The sequence below is a fragment of the Psittacula echo genome (genome assembly GCF_963264785.1).
Source record: "Psittacula echo genome assembly, chromosome: 4".
NCBI lineage: Eukaryota > Metazoa > Chordata > Aves > Psittaciformes > Psittacidae > Psittacula > Psittacula echo.
In genome coordinates this window covers 78,055,363-78,080,312 of record NC_137738.1, presented here as the reverse complement: position 1 = coordinate 78,080,312, position 24,950 = coordinate 78,055,363, and the positions used below count along the sequence as shown (strand labels likewise).

Below are 24,950 nucleotides of genomic sequence, written 5' to 3'. Positions count from 1 at the left end.
CAAACAAAAAACACTTCCCAGTGAAGTTCAATGCACTTTACGATGAGTAGCTGCAATGCTGGGGACAGAAATTGGTCTGAGAGCACAATTCGAACAGTACTGTGCTGGCAGGACACCTGGAAGCCTGGGAAGTGCTGTTGAGAGCCATCTATGCTTAAGGCATGATCCACTTCTGAAATGTCACTAAGCCCTTTCCATTTGTGGTGACAAATGGTTCTTTCCAACCCTAACCATTCTATGATTCTATATTAACTGCTATTGAATGCATTTTTATGCATTCAGACAATTTTGAATGTTCATTCAAATGAAGTTCTGAATTAGAAGAAAGCTGCAACTGTGGTTAGTGCTGAATTAGTTGACCTATTATACTCTTTTCAAAAATTAAAAATGCAGTGGGGTGGTTTATCATTTTACAGTCATTCAGGGACATGAATGAAGTGAAGCTTTCTGTATATCCCACTGAGTTGGGAAAAGTTTTATTTTTGTTTCCTTACATTTTGCATTGAAAAACTATCTTACATGGGTTTATATTAATTACGATTTGTACTAATCTTATTTAACTGTAATAAGCACTATCATGATAACCATATTATTGCTGAACATAGTGAAATGCTTTACCTCAGTAGCATTCTGTATGGAGCAAACACTGTAGAATGTGAAGGCATGCAACATCATTTAGTTTTTAAATGATGCCTAAAAGTGTGGTAGCTATGCACAATGTAGGAATTAAAAAATCGTTCTGGGTAAGTATCTTATGTGGTACTGTTCTAAATAAAATGACAGTTGACAAAATATGTTAGTGATGGGAATAAAGATAAACAAAACAATAAACCAAGGTAAAATTAGTAAAATCAGATCATATTTGAGTTCAAAGCCCACATTATTTACATCTCAACTACCTGGTAAAAGAGGTGATTTTTATTGGCTGTAGTAAAATATCTAGAGAAATCTACCAATTCCCATGTGATTTCAGTCCCTGGCTTTACAAGAATTAAAGTGAGAGTAAAGTAAATATGTGATGTAGTTCTCAGAAGAACAATGGTAACACACATTCCGATACATCCCTCAATATCAGCACTAGAAGGTATGGAAGCTTCTGCTTCATTCCAAGGAACTTCTTTGTTTAAAATAAACAAACAAATAGATTAAAAAATATCTCAGTATATCTTTTGAGAAAATCTGTCAAAGCACCTAACCACATAATCCCCATCTGGTACATCACAGGTGTTCTGTGAGTAAAATGGGGATTTCATTATCTAGGACAGCCTACACAATATATTTCACAAACTCTAAAATTAGCTACATTTTACCATTTGGGCTTGATTTCTCTTGTTTTTACTGGCATAGAGTCCATTAAAAGTAAGCCTTGTAAACACAGTGTGAGATGAGAACTTGGCAATTTCATTAATATGGAACTTTTTGGACAATGTGTTTAATTCTAGTGGTAAATGTATAATATTAAAATAATTTTGACAGTATTTTTTAAACAAGAGGTTAGAGGAAAGTAATTTATTCTTCCTTATATAAATGAAATGTAGGGTTTTTCTCCATACACAAGTAAACAAATTTCATCTAATTCTATTTCTTAATATACTTTGCCGCAGTGTGCTGCTCTTGTAATGTCATGTGGATTTTTAAAAATCAGATATTGAAATACGGAATATTTTGAGCACTATGGAATGAATATTATTTCAATAGTTCTTGCATCCATGAGCATGTTTATGTTATTTTTAAGTTCACAGAATATTGATTCTCAGTATAATACTCATCTAAAAGATATATATGATTCCTCTGTGAGCACTCTGAAGTAATACATTGCATATTGCCATATTCTAAGATAGTTTTTTCATTTGAAATATAAGAACAAAGAAAGAATCATTGATTTTGCTACAGCAAGCTTTTTTTTCACATCACTTAAACAACCGTTGCACTTTTCCTGCTATAAATTCCTGCACTGAAATGGTCTCTTCCCCGATTTCCTAACCCCCTCCTTCAGATGCTGTATGGCCAAAAAGACCCTTAAACTTCCTTAGGTCAGCTTTCTTAGACTGACTATGTAGTACCTCAGATGGGCTTTTCCTGCCCACCTCACAAGCATGTCAAGGTCCCTCTGGATGGCATCCCTTCCCTCCAGCGTATCAACCGAACCACACAGCTTGGTGTCATCAGCAAACTTGCTGAGGGCACACTCAATCCCACTGTCCACGTCACCGACAAAGATGTTGAACAAGACCGGTCCCAACACCGATCCCTGAGGGACACCACTTGTTACCGGTCTCCAGCCGGACATTGAGCCATTGACCACAACTCTTTGTGTGCGGCCATCCAGCCAGTTCTTTATCCACTGAGTGGTCCACCCATCAAATTGATGTCTCTCCAATTTAGAGACAAGGATGTCATGTGGGACAGTGTCAAAGGCTTTGCACAAGTCCAGGTAGATGACGACAACTGCTCTGCCCCTGTCCATCAGTTTCGTAGCCCCATCATAGAAGGCCACCAAATTGGTCAGGCAGGATTTCCCCTTAGTGAAGCCATGCTGGCTGTCACCAACCACCTCCTTGTTTTTCATCTGCCTTAGCATGTCTTCCAGGAAAATCTGCTCCAAGAGTTTGCCAGGCACAGAGGTGAGACTGACTGGTCTGTAATTCCCTGGGTCATCCATTTTCCCCTTCTTGAAAATGAGGGTTATATTTCCCTTCTTCCAGTCGTCGGGAACTTCACCTGACTGCCATGATTTTTCAAATATGATGGCCAGTGGCTTAGCAACTTCATTGGCCAGCTCCTTCAGGACCCGTGGATGGATTTCGTCAGGTCCCATGGACTTGTGTACGTTTAGGTTTTTAAGATGGTGTCGAACCAGATCCTCTCCTACACTGCTAGGGCCTAGGGTCTTCATTCTCACAGTCCCTGTGTTCGCCTTCCAAGACTTGGGTGGTGCGGTCAGAGCCTTTGCCACTGAAGACTGAGGCAAAGAAGTCATTAAGAACCTCAGCCTTCTCTAAATCCTGAGTAGCCAGTTCTCCAGATATCTTCCGGAGGAGGCCTACATTGTCCCTAGTCTGTCTTTTACTCGCTACATACCTATAGAATCCCTTCCTATTATCCTTAACATCCCTAGCCAAGTTCAATTCTAACTGGGCCTTAGCCTTCCTCACCTGGTCCCTAGCTTCCCGGACAACATCCCTGTATTCTTCCCAGGCCGCCTGTCCCTGCTTCCACCTTCTATAAGCCTCTTTTTTCCTTTGAATTTTCCTGAGCAGCATCTTATCCATCCAAGGAGGTCTCCTGGCCCTTCTGGTGCACTTCCTTCTAGTTGGGATGCAACACTCCTGAGCTTGTAGCAGGTGATCCTTGAATAACAACCAACAGTCTTGGAACATTTATAGATATTCAGCGACTGCATATACATATAGGTACAGTCACTACCCCCCCTCTGCAGAACACACTGGAAGTTTGCTGAATGTTAATGGCATTCTAGTAGATATGTTTCTGTCAACAATGCATGAGATTTTAAAGAGAAAAGCAAATGGAAGAAATAGGAATTAAATAAAATAGAAAGCCATTTCCATTATATTACCATTTTATGATTTGGCTGAGTAAAATTGAACTAGAATTCAAACCTTGCCCCAGAAGAATAATTTCCTCCTTATACTGAGTAAATTGCCCACGGAGTTAAGTTTCTACTACTCTAACCATGGCAATTCCTGTTTCAGTGAGCCAGCAAAATGGAATCCTCTCCTAAATACCATTTCCCTAGAGAAAATAATCAATTAAACAGCAAAAATAACAAAAGAGAATTTATACTCTTTATTGTCATTAACATCTAAACAGCCTAGTTTCTTTGATAACATATATCTGTGAATATATCTTTCTGTGAGACTTTATGGTTTTTTATGTGCAATCATCAGAAAGTGTTGAAAGCAGCACTGCATACAAAGGAAAATGATAATGATCATGAGAAACTGTCAGGCTGATAACTGGTGGTTGTTCTAAGCCTGACAACATCATCTGAAGCAAGGATGTGACACATGAAAATCCTTTCAACATGTCTTTATGCCTGTATTGGCATAACCTCGGCAATACTAGGTCTATCCTAGAAAGGTAGATGCAAAACCTAGTGATGGAAAGAGAGACTGATTATGAATTATAGAAATTAACAGAAAAGTATTATTTTAGTAAACTCATACAATAATATAAGACCAAATCTAATCTCACATATATGAGAAAAAAAAAATCATTTGTTTTGGTTAGATTTCTATGGATTATGTTTTTAAAAGCACTTAGGTGATAAAGTTGCTCACTCATATACCAAATGCAGTGGTTTTTCAAAAACTGGAAACAGGTAAGGTTTTTTTCATGAGCACAGAATCGGAAAAATTGTAGAATCTCCCATGGCAGTCATCCATCTTCACAATTTTACAGTTAGCAGTCAGAAAAAAAGTCCAACACAACACTTTGGAAGAAAAATTACTGTCTCATAAAACATAGCTATTGGGTCTGTGTTGAGGGAAGCGAATGATATTCAAACATTGACAGAATGTTTGTGTCATCAATACATCCTTCTAATTAGTAAATCATAGTTTAAGGAATGCACTTCTGCCACCATTATTGCTCTTCAGTCTTTAATGTGTTGAGTAAGATTGGCAATGAGTGAATGTTTTCACTGCTTCCAAACAAATATATTTTCTCCCTGAATATTTGTCAGCTAAAGTAATGGAAAATACCCATGACATACTTCCTTAAATGAAATATCAGAAGCCTCATTTAACCTCATACTAACTGCAATCTTACTTTTTTGCTTTTTTTTTTTTTTTTGTCTCCTCAGGAATTTTACTGTTGTTAATTCAAAAATCATTGTTGTTACTATAAGACCTGAGCCCAAAACTATGGATTCTTTCCTGGAGATAGAACTTGCCCATCTGTCTAATGTAAGTACAAGGATAGTTTATATGCTTTTCCAAGTGTATTTATCAGATTCTACAGAGTAAGAAGTGGGATTCTTTTAAATACCAGATAATAAAACCCAGTTTAACTGATCAAAGTTAAATGCAGGAACAGTCTAACATACTTTGAAGGTAATGTGTACTTACATCATGCATATTTTATGCAACACAAAATTCATTCTTGTTCTGTGAGTTCTGAGGTTTTCATTTAAACAGCAATTTCTACCAAAACCTCTCCATTAACTGCTTTGATGGACACAATTGAAAATGTGGTGTGCTGAATGCTTGACCTTTTGCTCCCTGAATGAGTCATAAAGCTCCATAGTTCTTAGGGCCTTTTCTGTCATTATTTTATACACAAAAGCCAGTTTTTACATAACCTGTTGTAGCAGCTTTTAATCTCACATTTAAAATGCTTTAAATCTGAAAGAAGGAATTCTATGTCTAACTATATGAAAAATATTAACAGTTTTTCTTTCTGCTATCAGCGATCTCCCAGCAGCAAGAAGGAGAATAAAATATATCTTTTGCAGGAAATTTTTGCTGTGTACAATATTGGGAAATAATGTTAAATAGCAAGCATGGGAGTAATACTTGTGAAGGCATGGCATATAAATTCTGTTTATGTTACTGAAAGAGTTTAGTTTAGTAAAATCATAAAGAGATGATTAGAAAAGACAGTTGCTAGAGCTTTAGTAAATAGTATTGTTATGCAAAAGACAGTAAAGCTATGATTTTTTTGTTATAAACAGTTGCTCAAGTGTATAGTTCAGCTGGAGGAGTTTCCAATATTCAGTCAGCAGCAAAATTTGGATTGGTGTCTCTGGGCAAAAGTATGATGAAAACTATTTGAACTCTTGATCTTTGATTTACGTTTTACTCAAGAAGAAACTGTCAATTTTGCCATCAGTGGTCACTATGACCCACTATTAAGTTCCCAGAAAAATGATACTGCAAATAACATCTCCGTGAAATTTACTGCAAAGTCAAGCAGAAAAGAAAGGACTAAAAGAAGCATAAACTAAGCTGACTCCTTACATTTCAGTAAGATTAGAAGTTTATTGATGAAGAACTGTGGAGATCTCATTTTTTATGGTTCTCTGATTCTATTTAATTTTAATGTTTCAGAATGGGTAGTTTGGGGTTTTAGTTTTATTTTATTTCCAACTTAAGTTACATCATATCTACTGAAAGAAAATATCAGCCTTTAATATAACTTTTGTCCCTGTCAGAGATTTCACTAAAAATTTAGTAAAGTATTTGCTGAAGTAGACCACAAATTAATTAATCCTATATATCGGGGGAAAAAAAAACCAAACCCAAAACAATCCAAAACCACAACAAAATTTATTATTTTTTTTAATCCATCCCTTTGAGTCATCTAAAAACCAGGTTTTTCCAAGTGTCAAAAACTTGGAGATGAGATTAAACTTTATTTTTACGAAAGGTCATATTAGAGACACTGATTTACACCTTGCTTTGTCAACCTTTCAGTAACAGAATATTAATGAGTATTGTATTAGCTTATGTCTTGATAAGGTAAAAAGACAATAATTATGCAAAAAGCTATCAGAGTTAATTTTTTTTTTTTCATTTGGCTCAATTTTTGTCCTATAATTTACTCCCAAGAAGCATCAAGTACTTGGAACAAATTTCCTATGCTTAAATTGCATTTATATACATAGTACATTTATATAGGATCTTGATCAGCCTGGATGTAAGAGTTGGATTGGCACATATTGATCTAGAAAATCTGGGAATGGAAATGAGTTTTAAAATTTTAATGTCTTTCAATATTTCATGATTTCTATATTCAAATCTTAGCCTCCATAATGCAAGTTTGGTTTAAAGAACTAAGGCTGTAGATGCATAAAAATATTATTTGGTAGGTTTGAGTGCTCTTTGCTTTCAGACTGAATATAATTCTAACCTTCTTTGCTATGAGGCCGGTGAGGCACTGGCACAAGTTGCCCAGAGAACCTGTGGCAGCCGCATCCCTGGAACTGTTCAAGTCCAGGTTGGGTGAGGCCTTGCGCAACAAGGTCTAGTGGTGGGTGTCCTTTCCCATTGCAGGGAGGTTGGAACTAGATGATCTTGAAGGTGCCTTCCAACCCAAACTGTTCTATGATAATTTTCTATGATAATTTTCTCAGCTGAAAACAAGAATTTATTACTATAGAACAAGCCTTATATGTCACATTCAGAAGTATATACTAGTATTAATGTATCTTTAGCATTTGAACATTACATATTAATGGGTCGCAGATTAATCATGATGTCAATTACATAAATTAATTACTAAACAGGAAATACAAACATTCACTTTCATCTGATTATCTGGGGTTTTGTTTGCTTGTTTGGTTGTTTGGTTGTTTGTTTTCAATGGCTCTTGATGTTACTTTTGTTCTTTTCAAACCTTTGTTATTGAAATGTTGTTAATTTGTTTGTTTGGAAACTGTTTCCAAATTGATTTAATGACTAATTTTTTAAGCAACTTGTAGAGCGTGCCTGCTCATTTATAGGAGTATACCGACATATTTTTTCTTTTACCTTCCCATCCACTAAGTTAAGTAGAGAAGAGATTATGAAAAAAGATGGACAAATGTCATCATTTAATGAGTTAATGTGTTAAATTCAAATTAGCCTTAAAATATTCATTCATTCAAAATTTATCATCATTGTTTCATTTTACATCAAAATTATCCCATTTATTAATAAAACCATAGAATTATTTCTTGGCGGAAATGTAAATCACAATTACAGTGCTGTCTGGAGTACAGCATGGTATTTGGATTTGCAGAGTAATTGACACAGTTGACTACAATGAGAATGTGTGTTGCAATGCATTATTTAGAGAAGATGATATTTGGTCTCACGCACTGTGAACATGTTGATGAATGTGATCACATTTTTCCAGTAGTTTGATTAAAGAGACAACAAAGTAATCTTTTAAAAACTCAATAAAATCCTACTTGCTCCAGAGAGACTATGAACTCTCCCCTTCTGACAGCACAGAAGTTTGCTCCAGGGACACTTAACTAACGAGCCAGCAGTAACATCAGACATCAAGCTTTCCATGAGACTCAAAACCTGACTTCAAAACAGAACTGGCACTGTGCTGCATAGCTGTCAAAGTTGCCAATAGCATCTCAAAAGTTCAGTTTGATATGCCAGGCAGAGATACATTTACATATACACTCACACACATATGTCTATTTTTGAGATATCCAAGTCCTGTACTGTAATGTATAAATCAATACTGCAACAGTCGTAAACATTAATGAGCACAGTAGCTGTTTCCTTGGCTGCAGCTAGGTAATTAAATGGCAAGAGCTGTGATTTTTTTTTCATTTGTGTACATTTCAAAGAGAGTGAAACGTGATCTGACAGCTGCAGTCTTACTGTGTTTCAGCTTTGCAAATGCTTTTATTTCCCTGTTTTGTAGATTTACTTATAATGGACATTATTTGTGAAAGTGTTTTTGTATTCTTTCTATTTGCAATGTAGAAATAGCAAGCATAAACTGCGTAATACCTGTTGCTGCTAGGAAAGGCATGTCTCAGATCTCAGATATGCAATGTCTTATGACAATTCAGCTATAGGAATACTTTTTTAATATGCATATAACTATATCAGATTGCAAGTAGAATTTCTTCACCCAGTCTTAGGATACAAACTAATACTTTCTTTTAAAAAGGCTGATTCTGCACTATTATCCCATTGTTCTTAATTTTTATCTGTGTATATGCTGTTTTATCAGTGTATCTCAAAGCTTTTGGCGAACGATGCAGGACTTGGTCTCGGAATCTCAGTGTGCCTGTTATCCAATACTTTGGCCTATCCTTTTTTCCTCTTCCTCTTCTTTATATTATAAATACTTCAGGGAACGAAACATCCTTTATTTATGTTTGTACAGAGCTACGTTAATATAAAGTGCCATAAGTATATATTGGTTTAAAATATTTATAGTCTACTCATAAAATTCAATGCAGTCAGCAAAATACTGAAGTGCAGGGTGAAAATTTCCCTAAATACATCTCTCACAAGCATTTTCAGAAGGACCTTTTCTATCTTTGACAAAAAAGGGTGGATGGAAGAATTTAAATATTGAATAAAATTTTACTTCACAGGTTGCCATGTTTTTACTATAAATAAAACAATTCTTAGAATAAAATACCAAGTTCTATTTTGTTTATATGAAGCTATCTACTGTACCAACACTGTTCATGAAAGAACTACATTATCATTGACTTAAGAAAATAGTGTATTCCACCTGTATCTTTAAATCACACGCGATTTTGTTAAAAATATATTTTTATTCTCTACTTTGCATCTACTTTGTTTGTATAGTTCTGATTTCAGGAAATATCCATTATTTATGTTGAATGGGAATACAGTTTTGCAGGTTTTAGCCAGTTAAGTACTTTTAAGTCAATCTGAGTTTTGATAAAGAAAAATTTGCAAGATTAGGAATAAAACTCGAATTTTAATTTTGTCGCAACTTTTCCAAGGCAGCAAGATAAACATGAGCAATAATAAAGACATTTAAATTTTCCAAAACATTACCTACAGTTTAATGATATGTAATAAACTTAGATTCCCATCCTGTTTTAAATCAAATCAGAAATCTTCAACTGACTTTGAAGAGGTTGGAGCTGGGATTATAAAGGTCAACACAAAAAATAAATAATTTCTTTTGAGGTCCCTTCCAACCCTTGGGATTCTGTGATTCTGTGATTCTGTAAGCGTAAATCTCTGCTGATTTAGAACCTAATTGACAGAAGGTCTTGTGTATTGAATGTGGGGTCATCTTAAATCCCAGCCTCCAGATATTTTGCCCAACATATACTTAAATTTTTTAAAGGCATAACTGGTTTTGACATCCACGCTCCAGAGGGGTCTAAAGTTTTGCTTCTGAACATACGCAGAAATCTTTGGTCAAGTCTAGTCTCTTAACAGATTAACTCTTATCTCATATTTCAGTTTTCCTAGGATATACCAAATAGACATTTTTATGCTTACCTTATCTAAGATAGAGAATACAACAAACACTCTGCATTTTTCAAGTGCTTTTTAAATACTCCCTCAGAATTAACCTTCAGCTTTTGCAATTTCAGTGGCATCAATTCCTTAGAGTATAAGTGTTATTGTGTAGGAGGAGACCCAGGTAAATGCTTAGGTCAATCATGGCATGGTTTTTTGTATATCAGTAACTAATAGGTTTTGTTTTTTTCTTAGGGCACATTGAACCCCTACTGTGTGCTGTGGGATGATTCAAGAACGTAAGTGCTTTCATTTGCTATGGCTCAAATATTACAGAGTACCTAACAATATTTAAGTAGTTGGTTAGGAAAAGGTTTGGTACAAGTGCAGGGAAAATGAACCTTTCACAGAGTGAAAATACTGGATTCTCCAGTCACTGGGCTTCCCTTCTGCAGATACATAAATTGAAATAATACAATATCTCACCAGAAAGAGATTGCACACATAGTACTTTTAATCTTTCTCAAGATTAAAATGAGGATGTCTAAGAACTGTAGTTCCTTGATGGTAGTTGCTGGGTAACAAGCAAGTGGATAAATGAACAGATAGATAACTAAGGAAGGCTTCCATTTCTGTTACTGTGGGGAGAAATATAATTTTCAAGTGTGATACCTAGAGCAATCTTCATTTTAGTTGGCGCAAATTTGCATTTTAGTTTGGTAAAATATTAGCTGTATACTAAATAATGAAAGCTTGCTAGCAGTCTTCTGCTACTTCTTTTTCAATATGTGTGCCTTCAGTAGCAAAACAGAAAATCATGCTGTGAAGAAGTAAAGCAGTAAAATCAGTGTGGTTTGAAAAGAATTCCACGTTTATGCAGTTGTAATTTGCTGCATTAATCTTTCACAGTAAATGTCCCATTAAAGTCAAGGTGAACTTTGCCTAAATACAGATTAAGTGTTTCAAGAAGTATCCCTATATGGTTGCCATATTACTTTTTTAAAGATGATGACAACTTCATCTTGTCCAGGAATAGTATGTATGTCTTATTCTACAGACTCATCTACAGTGTTAAAAATTGCGTGTCTGTGATTGTGTGAGTGCTTTTATCCTTGAGCCTGGATTTATATCAATACATTGATGTCTGAGAAATAACATTGTAGTGCAGAAATGAGAAACTTTGTACGTGATACTAGAAATCATTCCAAATACAAGTAGTGCCGTGGTTTATACCTCTATGAAAGAATCATAATGCAGTTATTTGCAAGAAACATCATAACATTTCATTTCTGTAAAGTATGTGGGATAAAGTATGTGAAGGATTTGATATTTTGTGTTATTATGTGCACATGGGATGCAAAACATTTGGAATACGTTCTATGTTTCCTCTTCACAATGTTCTGCTTACACAGCAGTGGTACAGTGCTTTATTTACCTTTTTTTCCATGCAGTACTTTAAGCACTGTGTATTTAGAGCACATAATCTGATCTCACTGCTCCAGTCCAGAATATCAAAAGCATATTTGCACAGAATTAGACTAGCACAAAAAAAAAAAATAAAAAATAAAGTGCATGCAGTGGGTTTAACCATGTGATTAAAAGATTTCATGCAGGTATCCTGGATTCACAACATATGTATTTTGAGCATGCCACTTGTTTTGCATACATTTCTCTTAATATTGTTTATAGGGAAGTTTAGTGCTACATGTAAGTAGTGGTTTCAGCATCAGAATCTGGATGGAAAAATTAATTTTTGAAACACCTAACATTTGCATAAAGCTTACATAAAATAGCCTGAGGTTTATAGGGAGAAACAGCTTTTATATTCTTAAGGATACCTTTTATAGCCATACTAGCTATTGAAGATGTTAAAATATTTGAAGATTGGGGATATTCTTGGAGGGTTAAGTATTTTGAAAAGTGCTATGAGCCATTAAATAGTCACAGTAAGATATGATGTATCAGTAAGGTCTGCATGGACACCATTGTTGTTTGTTTTACGAATGTAGGTGGTTTATTTTATAAGAAGGTTACATTATCTCTTACCTGAGTGTGTAAAGACGAGCAAAATTCTGGGGTTTTTGCTCCATCCTTTGGAAAAAGTCCTTAATGTTACCTATGGCAGCATTAGTTGATTCATAATTTTATCTTTGTAATACGGCTTCTTTTTGTTTTGGAGTATTTTACGCATATTTACTCAGGTATAGTTCAGAATTTGTATTTTGGCACTGTGAGTTTTAAATTATCATGAAAGCTCTGTAATGCTGAATAGGTTCCTGTCATTTATAAATCTTAATAAATAATTATGTAGTTGGCTAGCTGCCCATGGTGATGTTGGGTTCTTGGTGGTGGGTTGTCTTTCTTTTATTTTCCACTTTTTTCTAAGTGTCAGGAATTAGCAACTCTCAGCAGCAGGCAACTGGAGTTGATGGATTAATAGCCTCATCCACATAGCAAACCCTACAGAGCTGTCCTTCCAAACTCGGTAATTTTTGCATAACCAGGATTTGGCAAGCATTTTGGAATAAACTCAACAAAAAATAGTATGCTTTTAGTTGAAGGTGCTTAACTAATCAGTAGTCTCTGCTGAGATGGGTGTTTTAAATTAAGTGGTCTTCAGATGAAAACTGTGCTTGCTTTTATCATTGGCATACAGCCAGCAGTAACCTCTGAACGTTTTTGCCACCTTTTTAGTCACTTCTCCCACGTCTTTATCTACATGCATTCCAAGTTCACATTTGGTAAATGATACTTCCTCCACTGATCTTGTCAGTTTAATACTTCTCTAAAGCAGGGGAAGCTTCGTCTCCCTGGGTTTTGGGCATGCTTCTCAGGAGACTGATCAGTAATTATGGTTCCCTGTCATCCATCCTTGAAGAAAGTTCTGGATCTGTGAGCTGTTCAGTCACACCAGATCATCAAGCTTATCTTTCTGCCATTGCTATCTGTGACAATTTGATCATCCTAACTTTGGCAAAAGCAGTTTTAATCCATTCTTTCTATAAGATTTGGTGATTCTTCCTTGTGATGATAATTTATATGGTTTTACATTTATCAAGCAGGCAGGCTTGTGCCCACTCCATGGGCAAGTAAAATGTGTGTACAATATCAAAACAGTGCAACTAAAGAATAAAATATTATGTCATGTGTTCTAAAGGGCAAAGTCAAGTCCAATAATTCAGCATTTTATTTCAGTTGATTCTCGCAAAATATAGAGCACCTCTGCCTGTGTTGATTGAAACCAGGCTGATTTTGAGTTCTGGTGTTTCCTTTGATATTTTCAGCTTCTCTACATGAACCTGGTAGCATCAATGGTATGTAAGGAATGATTTTTTCCCCCTCAGAAATCTGAGTGATATCTTTATTCATTCATTTCAGAAAATGTATTCTAAATGTTCAGTGCATTCCGATACACTGAAAGGAGAAACATTCAATCTTAGGATACTGAATGCTTCTTTCAGTGCATGGGAAAATGCATGAAATATTTTTAATTGACATTCTGAGGAGAAATAATTTGATTCCTTAAGTGAACCGAACAGAAACTCAAGAAAAAGTTGTATCTTTTCTGCTTTGCATTGTCTGGCACAAACAAACAATCTCTGCTGTCAGGAATTGATTGTGATACATTACTTCCAGTGTCTTAGTCCACAAAGAGAAAGAAAAGAAGTTGGTCAAGTACTAGGGCTGACTTTCCCACTCCACAGAAGTGATTTTGAAGATTTTAAGAGGAAATGAAACTTCTCCTGCCTTTCTGGAAAGGAAAAGAATAAGGCAGACAGAAAAGACAGTCTCAATCAGAAATTAATCCAATGGTTATATCACTTACTTGGGGATTTCAAGGACCAGCCCTTTAATTTTTTCATTACAGAAGTTAGTTAAAGAGTTTGAAACACACTTTTCAGCCTCACAGGAGCAGCCCATGCCTGCTGAGCTGTCAGGTCTGCTGGAGTGTGTTACTCACAGCGTGTCCTGCTGGAACTCTGCCATATTATTTAGGAAAATATTCATGGGTTGGGGAGCTGATTCCCAGCACCTCTATATTTAATTTTACCACTCTTTCCATGTGTTTGTCACTATGCCACACTTCAATCTTAGCCATATCACTATCAGTGTTTTTTCCTAGCACTGTTTTGCTTTATGTAAGTCTGGGCAAGGCTGTGTAAGCCTGAGGGATCAAAAAATGCTTACATGCATGCATACATTTCCATTTTAAAAATGCCATTTACTGTAGCAGTTTTGTAGGCTGTCTGAACAGTTCTCTTGAACTTTGTTGCCTTTTCGATGCTTGTATCTCTGATAGATGCCATAGCATACAGTCTGCATGGAGCTCTAGGATCCATGAAATTTGGCCTGACAAAACTAGTCACTTGTCTTAGAGGACACAGCCTCTAGGCTCTTGAACCAGGCTCAAAACACAGTAAGAGGCTGGAAGCTGGTGCTACTGAGCATTGCGAGTACCACCCTCACACGCAGCCCATCATGATGTGTGGAAGATGGGTAGACATGGTGGCAAGAAGGTGATTTCTCACATCGGAATTTCAATAGTTAGCAGCTAATTAGCAAAACAATGAAGATGCTGCATGCATTGAGCATAATGTGGGCACATGTGTTCTCCACAGGACAGTGTCAGTTGCTGCTGGTGTGCTCCACAGCTGTACGTGGTGCAACGTGACATCTCACAGCACTGGGTAAAGAAAGGGCTTTAGTATTCTGGGGCTCTTTTCTGCCAGTTACTGCAGAAGGATGTTATAACAGTATGATGGTGTTGTACTTGTCCATATGCGTACTCAAAGCAGTTTGTGCCTGCTGAATACACAGGTGGCAGAAGTACAGTGCAATTAGCCGAAATTTTTAATATTGCAAGGATTTTGACCTGCTTCAATTTTAGTTAATGGTAAGTGGTAGGTGTATTCTATTTTTTTTTTTTTTTTTGCATTGCCATATAAGTTTATACTGACAGTGGTTTAGATTTTCTACCCTGAAGCTATGTGAAAATAAGAATACCTGTATATCAGAAATGAGAAATTGTATATACACTTTATAACTTCAGGATTTCACTCCAGGCATAGTATAACATCCACCATTAAAAAGAAGATTAAAAAAGTTTGCAATAACTGTTTTTAATTATCCCCTAGAGCTTTTAATTATTTTTATCCCATTGTCCCTGGATACAGTTGTGTCGAAATTGTCCATAAAAGAATTTGTTAAAAGCAAATAAAGAGCCTACCAGTTATTGTGATGTTCTCAGAGATTTGCCTATAAGGCAGACTGTGATCCAGCTTTAGGATATAAGCTTGCATGCATATTAGCAAAACAACTTTTTTTTTTTTGTTTTTGTTTTGTAACCAGGGTGATATGGAGGAAATAAATTTTTCTATAAATAGAATAATTGAATTAGAGTAATTAATGCAGATATAGTTTGGTAAAATATGGCAGCTGAAGCTTTGCTTCTAGACTTAAGTCAGACTTGTTGGTCCAGCTTTTCAGTCAGACTTTGCTCCTTTCGTATTTAAGGCAGAAAATTTTCTTTCCATGCTAGATTCTATAGTTATGTTTGTGAAATTAATTGAAGAGTTAGCATTAATGAACTAATACAAAAGATAAGTATCTCCCTGAATACCTACATTTATGATGAACTTTCCATAATGGAACATGTGCGGTAGCAGGTAGCACACTACTTAATCTGTTCCTGGTAGTCTTGCATAAAGAATTGACAGACTCTACAGAATCATATTCTTTTTCATTAAAACAATACAGAATGAAAAACCTGATTCAAATTCGTTAGAAGACATTGAAAAAGGCTTTGACTGATTTGCATCAGATCAGATCAAATGGCAATCCACTTCTCAAGCCATGAAAGACCTAAATTTAAATATTTTTACGTTTACAAACTGCTATGATTATACTCTAGTGCAGGAGTACTTAGGCCTGATAAACGTAGGTATTGTACAGTATAAAATGGAGTGTCTTTATGTTGAAAAAGAGTCAGACTAAAATTTTCTTTGCTTAAGTCATACACAAAATGAATCATTATATATGGGAGGAATTTATAATTTAGATCTTTTTTATAACACTGCTCTTCACTAACACCTACACAGCCATGAACAGAGCTGGTGAACATGGCCTGGTGAGATTTATAGGGAAAAAAGGAAATCAAATTAATTCTTGCTAATAAGTTTGCTTTCTGTTTGATTTTTACTGGGTGATTAATCAACTCCATTTGTTGAGAACTGAATCGCTATTTATTGCCTTTATGTAAATGTAGATTTTTCAGAAACTAAAAATAGTGGTTTCTTGTAATATCAGGCAATTATAATTCTGAAATATGAATAAAAAGAACTAGTGGTTGTATCTTTCTAATCAAATTTAAAGATTTGAATTAGACTTCTGACAGATTATTTTTTAGTACACAGTGAGGGCAGAAGATAATCAAGCAGTTTGAATAAACTTTAAAACAGAAAACAAATTGGTCATAATTTTGTTTTGCATGGATATTTCCAGAAAAAAATCATGGATGTTGCTAAGTCAAATAAAATGTGATTATTGTTTTCCCTAGTAATAACTCACCAAGAAATACAACAGATGGGATCTGTGAATCCAGCATGGTGCTGGACTTGAACTCAGTCTTGTAGGGAAAAGCAGTGTTTGCTAAATCAAATACAGCTTCCAAAATACAATATAGCATAATTACAACTGCGAAGTTCATCCCCCTTTCTCATTTATATCATGTAACTCTAGAAAATGTTACACCTGTAAATTTAAAAACAATTTAACACAGGGATTTGTACTGTCCTGCCTGGTTTACAGACAGGGGAAATAAGGTCATAATGAAAGCAAAGCTGTTTGTCCATGATCACTCATCAAACCCCGGTAAAGTTCCAAATCCCTGAGTCCTACTTGAGAATGCTCTCTATCTGTTCTCAAAGCCAGTATAATTTCCCTGCCATAATGCAGATCTCTAAAGCTTAAATATCTTTACTCTCATTCATTCTTATGACTGTTGCCCGTCCTGGAGAATTTAGCTGTTTATCTAACAGAAGGAGTGCAACAGCACTAGAGGTCCTTGTATTATGCCATCCTTAAGCAAAAAAGATATTTACTTGCATCACCAAAGAAGATGAAAGATCTGGGAAATACCGCTTATCCATGTGAGCAGAAGCTTTGGGAAGTACTCTACTGCTATTTTTTCCTGTTACTCTGACAATAGGGGCACAGATTATGTACATAAATGGCTTATAAGTAAAACATTTTGTTTTGTTCAGATATGCATTTGTTACTTTCAAACTTACTTGCAGTCATTACAAAAAACACAGAACTATAAATATACCTACTTTTAGTAATATGATGACTAGACTAAAGTACAAGAAATTTCTGAGCATTTTCAATGTATATGGTTGCTTGACTTTACTCCCAAATGCATGGATCTAAATCTGAATGAAGTCTCCTGAATTAATAACTGTTCTCTCTGAAGAGAAGTCTGGTCTGTCTTTCTACAAGAACAGTGTTTATATTGCAAAATGACCTTAAAATAAATGTTTGGAACAGTGTTTTGAAATATATGTTAGAAGTCATCCCCCAGTTCTTGAATTGTCAACTCTGAAATCATGTCTCTGCCTGGTAAAATTGTAAAACTCAATCAAAACCAGTCAAACACATGTCCAGCTTAAATCTGCCATATTTTAACAAGCACTATCACAAGAATACACCTTTAATACTGTATCAGTATCTCTCTGACCTCGTAGATATCTTTACACATAATTGACCTTATGCTGTATCTCTGTGCCATAATTGATCAACATGAATGAATTCAGTTTAATCTCTTCCTGGACCAGTCACTAGAGGGAAGCAAAGACCTTCACGTGCTATTCGTGACGTCAATCAATGTCTATGTCCTCACTGACAAAATCTGATCAGTATTCAATCTAAAATTTTGAAAAGAGGCAATTTCTGTGGAAAGCCACTCTTCAGAAAAAAAAGAAAAAAAGAAAAAGACAGAAATTTATTCATGTATGGTTCACTTCCAGAGGCCATTGTCCTTAAAAATAGAGTTATTTTAATGAACGATGTTTTGAGAATTTGATTCTAGACAAGAAGCTCAGTGCAGAGTGGATAAAGAAGGTGGTTTTAAGACTTTTATTCTTTGAGACATTCTAATGACCAGAAAAATGCACAGCAAAGTAGGTTACATAGTAGATACGCACTTACATAATTTATATGTGACAAAACCTAAGACAAAATATACCAGTTTTTTTCCTGTCTTTTTGCTGATCCTACCTTAGTTATCCATACTTCCATTGCATAGTGTTTTGTCTGTGGTACTCAGAATCTCATCCTGCATAAACAGTTCTTCCGTGTATACCAGGTAAACAGATGAAAAGAACAAGTCCTTAAAAGCAGACTAGTTCATTGTGCACTCCATTTCAACACAGAGAAAACATAAAGTGAATATGAACTTACACATATCTTCCAGTTTATGAGGAGTTACATGTGAAGTAGGTTTACCGTATACTAGTTTCTTACTGCATTTAATTCAGCCCTATTCAGTTCATGAGAGTAAAATTCAACTTACCATTCTCTCCTATGAGCTATGCTGGTTGAATTCCTTTAAAACAGAAACAGTAGAGGCTAACATTACATTTTCTAACATTTTATTAAAGGAATATACCTTGTATGAATTGAATTTGCCATAAAATTAAAATGCCCAAAAACAAGAATAAAATATTTAAAATAATGGTTTGGGTTTTATCAGTTAAAATTTTAAACATTTTAAAGCTTATAAGGACAATATTTTACTACTTCCCACTTAATTTGAATAGAAGATATTTTATTAAGTTTAAGCTATGCAGGACCGCCAGACCTTAATAATAATAATACAAATATATATCAGGATTTAAACAAGTTTAAATGGAAGTTAATATGTAGATGAACAGCTCCAAGCAAAGCAATTTCATGAAAAAAACCTGCTGTGTTGAATAGCTGCTAGATTATAGCTGAATAGATTTTTAGCTGAAAGCATGGTGTATTTGTGATGATTTTTTAATGTTATTATCATCTTCTCTGATAATGTTGAGTGAGAGAGATTTCTTGCATAGCTAGTTAACTAAATGTAATATACATATGCATTCAAGTGCGTGTGCTGGGGATAACATCCTGCAATCCATGCTATTATTCTAGGCAATGGAGAATATAATGTAATTCTGAATTTCACAGGCTATGGTTATGGTTCCCAATGTTATCCCAGTGTTATCCTAATGATACAATTTGCAGTGGTTATCTTCTCTGTTCCATTTACCCATAACTCAGTGGAAGCAGAGAAAAATGTTTGCCTTTCAAATTAGAATCATAGAATAGTTAGGGTTGGAAAGGACCTTAAGATCACCTAGTTCCAACCCCCCTGCCATGGGCAGGGACACCTCACACTAAACCATGTCACCCAAGGCCTCATCCAACCTGGCCTTGAACACCGCCAAGGATGGAGCACTCACAACCTCCCTGGGCAACCCATTCCAGTGCCTCACCACCCTCTCAGTAAAGAATTTCTTCCTTATATCCAATCTAAACTTCCCCTGTTTAAGTTTTAACCCATTACCCCTTGTCCTGTCACTACAGTCCCTGATGAATAGTCCCTCCCCAGCATCTCTGTAGGCCCCCTTCAGATATTGGAAGGCTGCTATGATGTCTCCATGTAGCCTTCTCTTCTCCAGGCAGAATAGCCCCAACTTTCTCAGCCTGTCTTCATACATGAGGTGCTCCAGTCCCCTGATCATCCTCGTGGCCCTCCTCTGGACTTGTTCCAACAGCTCCATGTCCTTTTTATGTTGAGGACACCAGAACTGCACACAATACTCCAAGTGAGGTCTCACGAGAGCAGAGTAGAGGGGCAGGATCACCTCCTTCAACCTGCTGGTCACTCTCCTCTTGATGCAGTCAGGGATATGGTTGGCTTTCTGGGCTGCGAGCGCACACTGAAGCCAGCTCATGTTCATTTTCTCATTGACCAACACCCTCAAGTCCTTCTCTGCAGGGCTGCTCTGAATCTCTTCTTTGCCCAACCTGTAGCTGTGCCTGGGATTGCTCTGACCCAGGTGTAGGACCTTGCATTTGGCATGGTTAAACTTCATAAGGTTGGCATCAGCCCACCTCACAAGCGTGTCAGGGTCCCTCTGAATGGCATCCCTTCCCTCTAGCGTATCAACTGAACCACACAGCTTGGTGTCATTGGCAAACATGCTGAGGGCACACTCAATCCCACTGTCCATGTCTCCGACAAAGATGTTGAACAGGACCGGTCCCAACACCGATCCCTGAGGGACACCACTCGTTACCGGTCTCCAGCCGGACATTGAGCCATTGACCACAACTCTTTGCGTGCTGCCATCCAGCCAGTTCTTTATCCACCGAGTGGTCCACCCATCAAATTGATGTCTCTCCAATTTAGAGACAAGGATGTCATGTGAGACAGTGTCGAACGCTTTGCACAAGTCCAGGTAGATGACGACAACTGCTCTGCCCCTGTCCATCAGTTTCGTAGCCCCATCATAGAAGGCCACTAAATTGGTCAGGTAGGATTTTTGCACATATTGAAAGCATGAATCAAAATGCCATCCCATTGCTATCAGTTCATCACTTAACATAGGTATGTTCCTAATGTCAGGTTTACCAATAAACCCATTGAAAACCCAGGCTTAAATGGCATGCTGGATTGGGATCATAGAACTAGAATCTTTTCACAGGTATTGGCACAAATCCAGGAGTTATTCTGTCAATCGACTTGAATGACAGTAATAAAGGGATTGCATATACTGATATATACAGCAATACAGAACCAGAAAAACAGGATCACTCCTTATAATGAATTTGATATATTTGTATTCTTCACCTGTAAAGGGGACACTATTTGACCAGACCGAAAACTAAATCCATCAGATTTATACTACTTCATTATTGCCATTTTGACTGCAATATGAATCTATGCAATGTCTTTTTAAAATGACAGTGAGTACTTTTTTGATATCTGCGCAGTTTTAAATGGTTATTCATAAAAAGAAACTGTGGTTTCCATATAATATCAAATTACCTTAAAATATAAATATATCAAATACCAGATATTAGATTTATTAAAAAAAAATAATAATTGTTTGAGCAACTTCTGATTGAATGTAACCAGCACAGTGCCATGCAGCTAGTACAGGAATTCTAAAATGATAGTCAACAGTTTTCAGTAGATAGTCTAATATTTTTTTAAGCAGATTATACTTTAAAAGTTGTAGCATATACAAAAAAAGTTCAGTAGTATTTTTTCTACGCACATCACTCATCTTCAGCCCATTCTTGTCCTCCTTTCTCATTTTCCTTGTAAACATCTGATGTTTCAGTACACAAATTGTATGTGTACTCACACACATACTTCATGATATCATTTACACACACAGATTAAAATCTTTGAGGAATAAACCATGTAAAACATATTTAACACCCCACACCCCAAGAAGTACAATTGAAAATATGGAGCATCATTTTCTTTGTTGTACTACACATCAAGGCATGGTCTGCATAGTGCAATACATATTTATCTTATGTCAGATTCTATGTGCTTTTAAAGTTATTTATATTAGATAACATCTACCAATCTTTAATTAAATAGCATACACCTTAATGTGAATTACACTGTATCTTCTTCATTCTAAATACAGGAGAATAATTATGCTAAATTTACAAAAAACAGACATGGTTTTCTTTCTCTCTCTCTGCCTCTCTCTCTCCTTACTTACTTTCCTTGTACAATTGACTCCTGGGAATATGTTTTATTTTTCTTTTTCATCTGAAACAGACCATACTTGTGTTTTTGTAATTGATTTACAGAAGAAAATTCCAATCAGACACAACCTTCTTTTCCTCTGAGGTTTTTCCAGTAAATTAATAGAAACATCTTCATCATAGTCTAGAAAATATACAGATGTCTACATATCATAGTGAGTCATTGTTTCAGCCAAAATTAGAGAATAAGGTGCTCTTAGGTCCACAACCCCATGACCTAGCCACCAGAATTGCCTATATTTCTTTAGTTTAGAAAATGTCAAGCACTTGTAAAAAAAACCTCATGTGGTCCTAGCGTTACTCTCACCTTCCTGCAAAAATAGCAACATCTCTTGTGTGTCATTTTAAGGAACCATGAAAGACTAGTGTGTAGGTGCACGAGTATCTAAAAGTGATGATACAAGTTGAAATCCCAGACAAAAAGCATCTTAATCTCAGGAGAACAAAGCAGCTGCTTGTTCAGACAATTGTGGGAAGAAGCAGGGAGGACTGGGAGTGGAGTGAGGTGAGAATGTATTTTCTAACACATTCTGCTGTGTATGGAGTTTCTATATATACTGGGCATGCTATTTTAGAGATACTCTTATTTTACAATCTCTATTTGCTGCTGCCAGCTCAAACTGTTAGCTACATGTCATTTTATAATGTATACAACTATTTTTCCTTTTGGTTCATCTAGGCCTTTACATTTTCTGTTTATTTTCATTAATGCAATTGTTTCTAAGAAAACATACCATAAAACCCAAGAAACACCCAGGATAATAATTTGGGGATGTCAATAAGTTTTTGTTATTATTTGTATTTGATTTTAAAGTATAGATCAGCAGCAGCCAATTTCACAGCTGCTGTTTTTAATGCTTTCCCTTCTGGATTTGTTTGTTTGTTTTGTTTAATTTTGTTTAAGAGGTGTCATTTTACAAATGCAAGCTGATACATATGCGAGAATGATATCTTGATAATATGAGAACAGAACAAGCACCTTTGTTTGCCAGATTTACTGCATTTCAAGTGTCTAAGTTAAGTGTAGATGCCTGAAACGTGGGCCACTGAAAGTATTTTACTGAAGCTTGGTGTCAAAATGTCCTGGATAGCCACATGAGAGGTAAGAACTACAAGAAGTGACTCACAACAACTAAACAAGACACCTACCCTTTTCTGTTAACCCGACCGAGCCCAAGATCTGCATAGAGCTAGGAAACTGTAAAAAAATGATATGTAAATGTGTTTGGATAGGGCCTAGAATTAAGGATTAATATTAAAGGCTCTATTTAGATACCTTAATACAGGCATGTAGAGTATTTTCAGGATATACCTACAAGAGATAGAAGAAACCTATGCCTTTCAAAGCAGATGAAGTCAAAGGCATCAAGAAATATCTCTAGTAGTAGTGTATGTAGAAAATGAATTCAACTACCAACAGCAGCATTGACTGCAAAATTATCAAAATTAAAGCACTCAAACGTATGTTTGCCAGGACCACAGTCATCGGGTACCTACTACAAGTAAACTGTCCTCTAGGCTCTATAGACTGTGCTAGTAAGATCTCCATTAGCTATACTGGAAGCTTAGACACCTACCATACTATAGGTACTTAAATTTGCAAGTTTCAATACCAAAATGAATCCTGCTGTATGTAATAATTTATACCTCAGGATATGGATTGCCAAACACATACTTTATAAAGAGAGAAGGACGACCTTTTGCAAAATAACCTAAGGTTAAAGCCTTTGTGCAGTACTAGCAGTTCTAAGCCCTTTTCAGTCTGAGGGGGTTCAAACTTAATATTTCTCTTTCCAGGAGATACACTTGACCATCAGACTATAAGCAATGATCTCATAGAGCTGCTTTATTTGCAAGCAAAAATAAAAATAATAACCATAATTAAAAATATTGAAAACATTATTAAGACATTGAACTCACAAAACGGGATATAGAAGAATAGAGTTCAGAAGTAAATTAAGTTATAAAGCTTGTAGTTTTTGGACATGGACATTTTTCAAGTTTGTTCAGTTCATAGTGACAACCAGTGACTAATGGAGAAAATATCCTCCAATGGCAACATAGAAGTTATCAGTATCTTGTCAGAGGACAGGAAATGCATGAGAGAAAGTTAATATTCGAAACATAAAATTAAATTGATAGACATTTTTAAATGAAACAAAATGAGAAATGAGCCCTCACTGGGACTAAGGTGTAATCTGAAACAGAATATTTAGTTTCTGAAAAAAAGGTCATAGTGAGAATCAGGTGTTAACAAAATAATGTTTTACTTTATTTGCAGTCTTGAGTAAGATTTTAAAGAAATAGGTATTTGTGATTCTACAAGGTTGATTTTGTTCCCAAAAGTATTTTTATGTATTTTCTGCACTCTTTGGATTCTTTAATATATTATCAGCCTCCCATTCTTTTATCATAGTTACCAAGCAGAGTTTATTATAAATGCAGTAAGTAGTACAACAGCAACAGAAAACAGCTATAATGAGAACACAAAATGGTCTGATGTTTAACTTTTCTGGCATTTTGAAAACTATAATCATACATAACTTTGTGAAAGCCGTAGTGGGTATTGAACGGATTTTTCAGTATGTGTTTAAAACCAGTATAGATCCTATAATCTAGATCACCATTGTGCAAACAGGCCCAGGATTTCATATTTGTCACAACCTTTTTTTCATTTTTTTCTTTTTTTTTTCAACTGCAGCACAACCTTTTGTGTGACTTTAAGCAGTTCTGTTTTTCAGATTTCAATTCCTGCAAAATGCACATACTATTTATTAGTATGCACAGGCAAAGAATAAATCAGGCTAACTCTTCTGGCTATATGGTTCCTCTGCCATATTTTTTTAATAGTTAGGAGGTCTGAAATTTGTGAAGCAGAAAATCTAGTCTCATTCTGCATAGTGACACAAATATAGAGCACAAACCTGTCATGATTTATTAATACCAATTGTATCTCAGTATTTTTTATTGCCTCTTAAATCAGTTCCCAAAGGCTAAAAACCTAAACATAACCTTTTCTCTATCTTTCTTAATTGCAGTGGGTGATGTAAACAACTAGGGTGATGTACTCTAAAACTTAAAAGCTAGAATGAATGGCTTACATTACACTTTCCTTTCTCCTCACGCGTTGACTGACCTGGCACTTTTATTTTCTCATATGTTGAAATTAATTTAACAAGACAGATAGCACTCACACAAAAAAAGTAT

The 24,950-nt window shown here is 35.7% G+C and overlaps 1 protein-coding gene across 1 annotated transcript in view; it reads left to right on the top strand.

Annotated features, from left to right (window-relative positions):
- Positions 1-24,950, top strand: part of ADGRB3 (adhesion G protein-coupled receptor B3) — a gene marked incomplete at both ends in the record, with an annotated part of 464,924 nt that overhangs the window by 268,785 nt on the left and 171,189 nt on the right. Inside the window, 2 exons of the mRNA XM_080614849.1 lie at positions 4,826-4,928; positions 10,182-10,225. Of these exons, the coding sequence (XP_080470975.1) occupies positions 4,826-4,928; positions 10,182-10,225 (147 nt within the window). The remainder of the gene's footprint in view (positions 1-4,825; positions 4,929-10,181; positions 10,226-24,950) is intronic.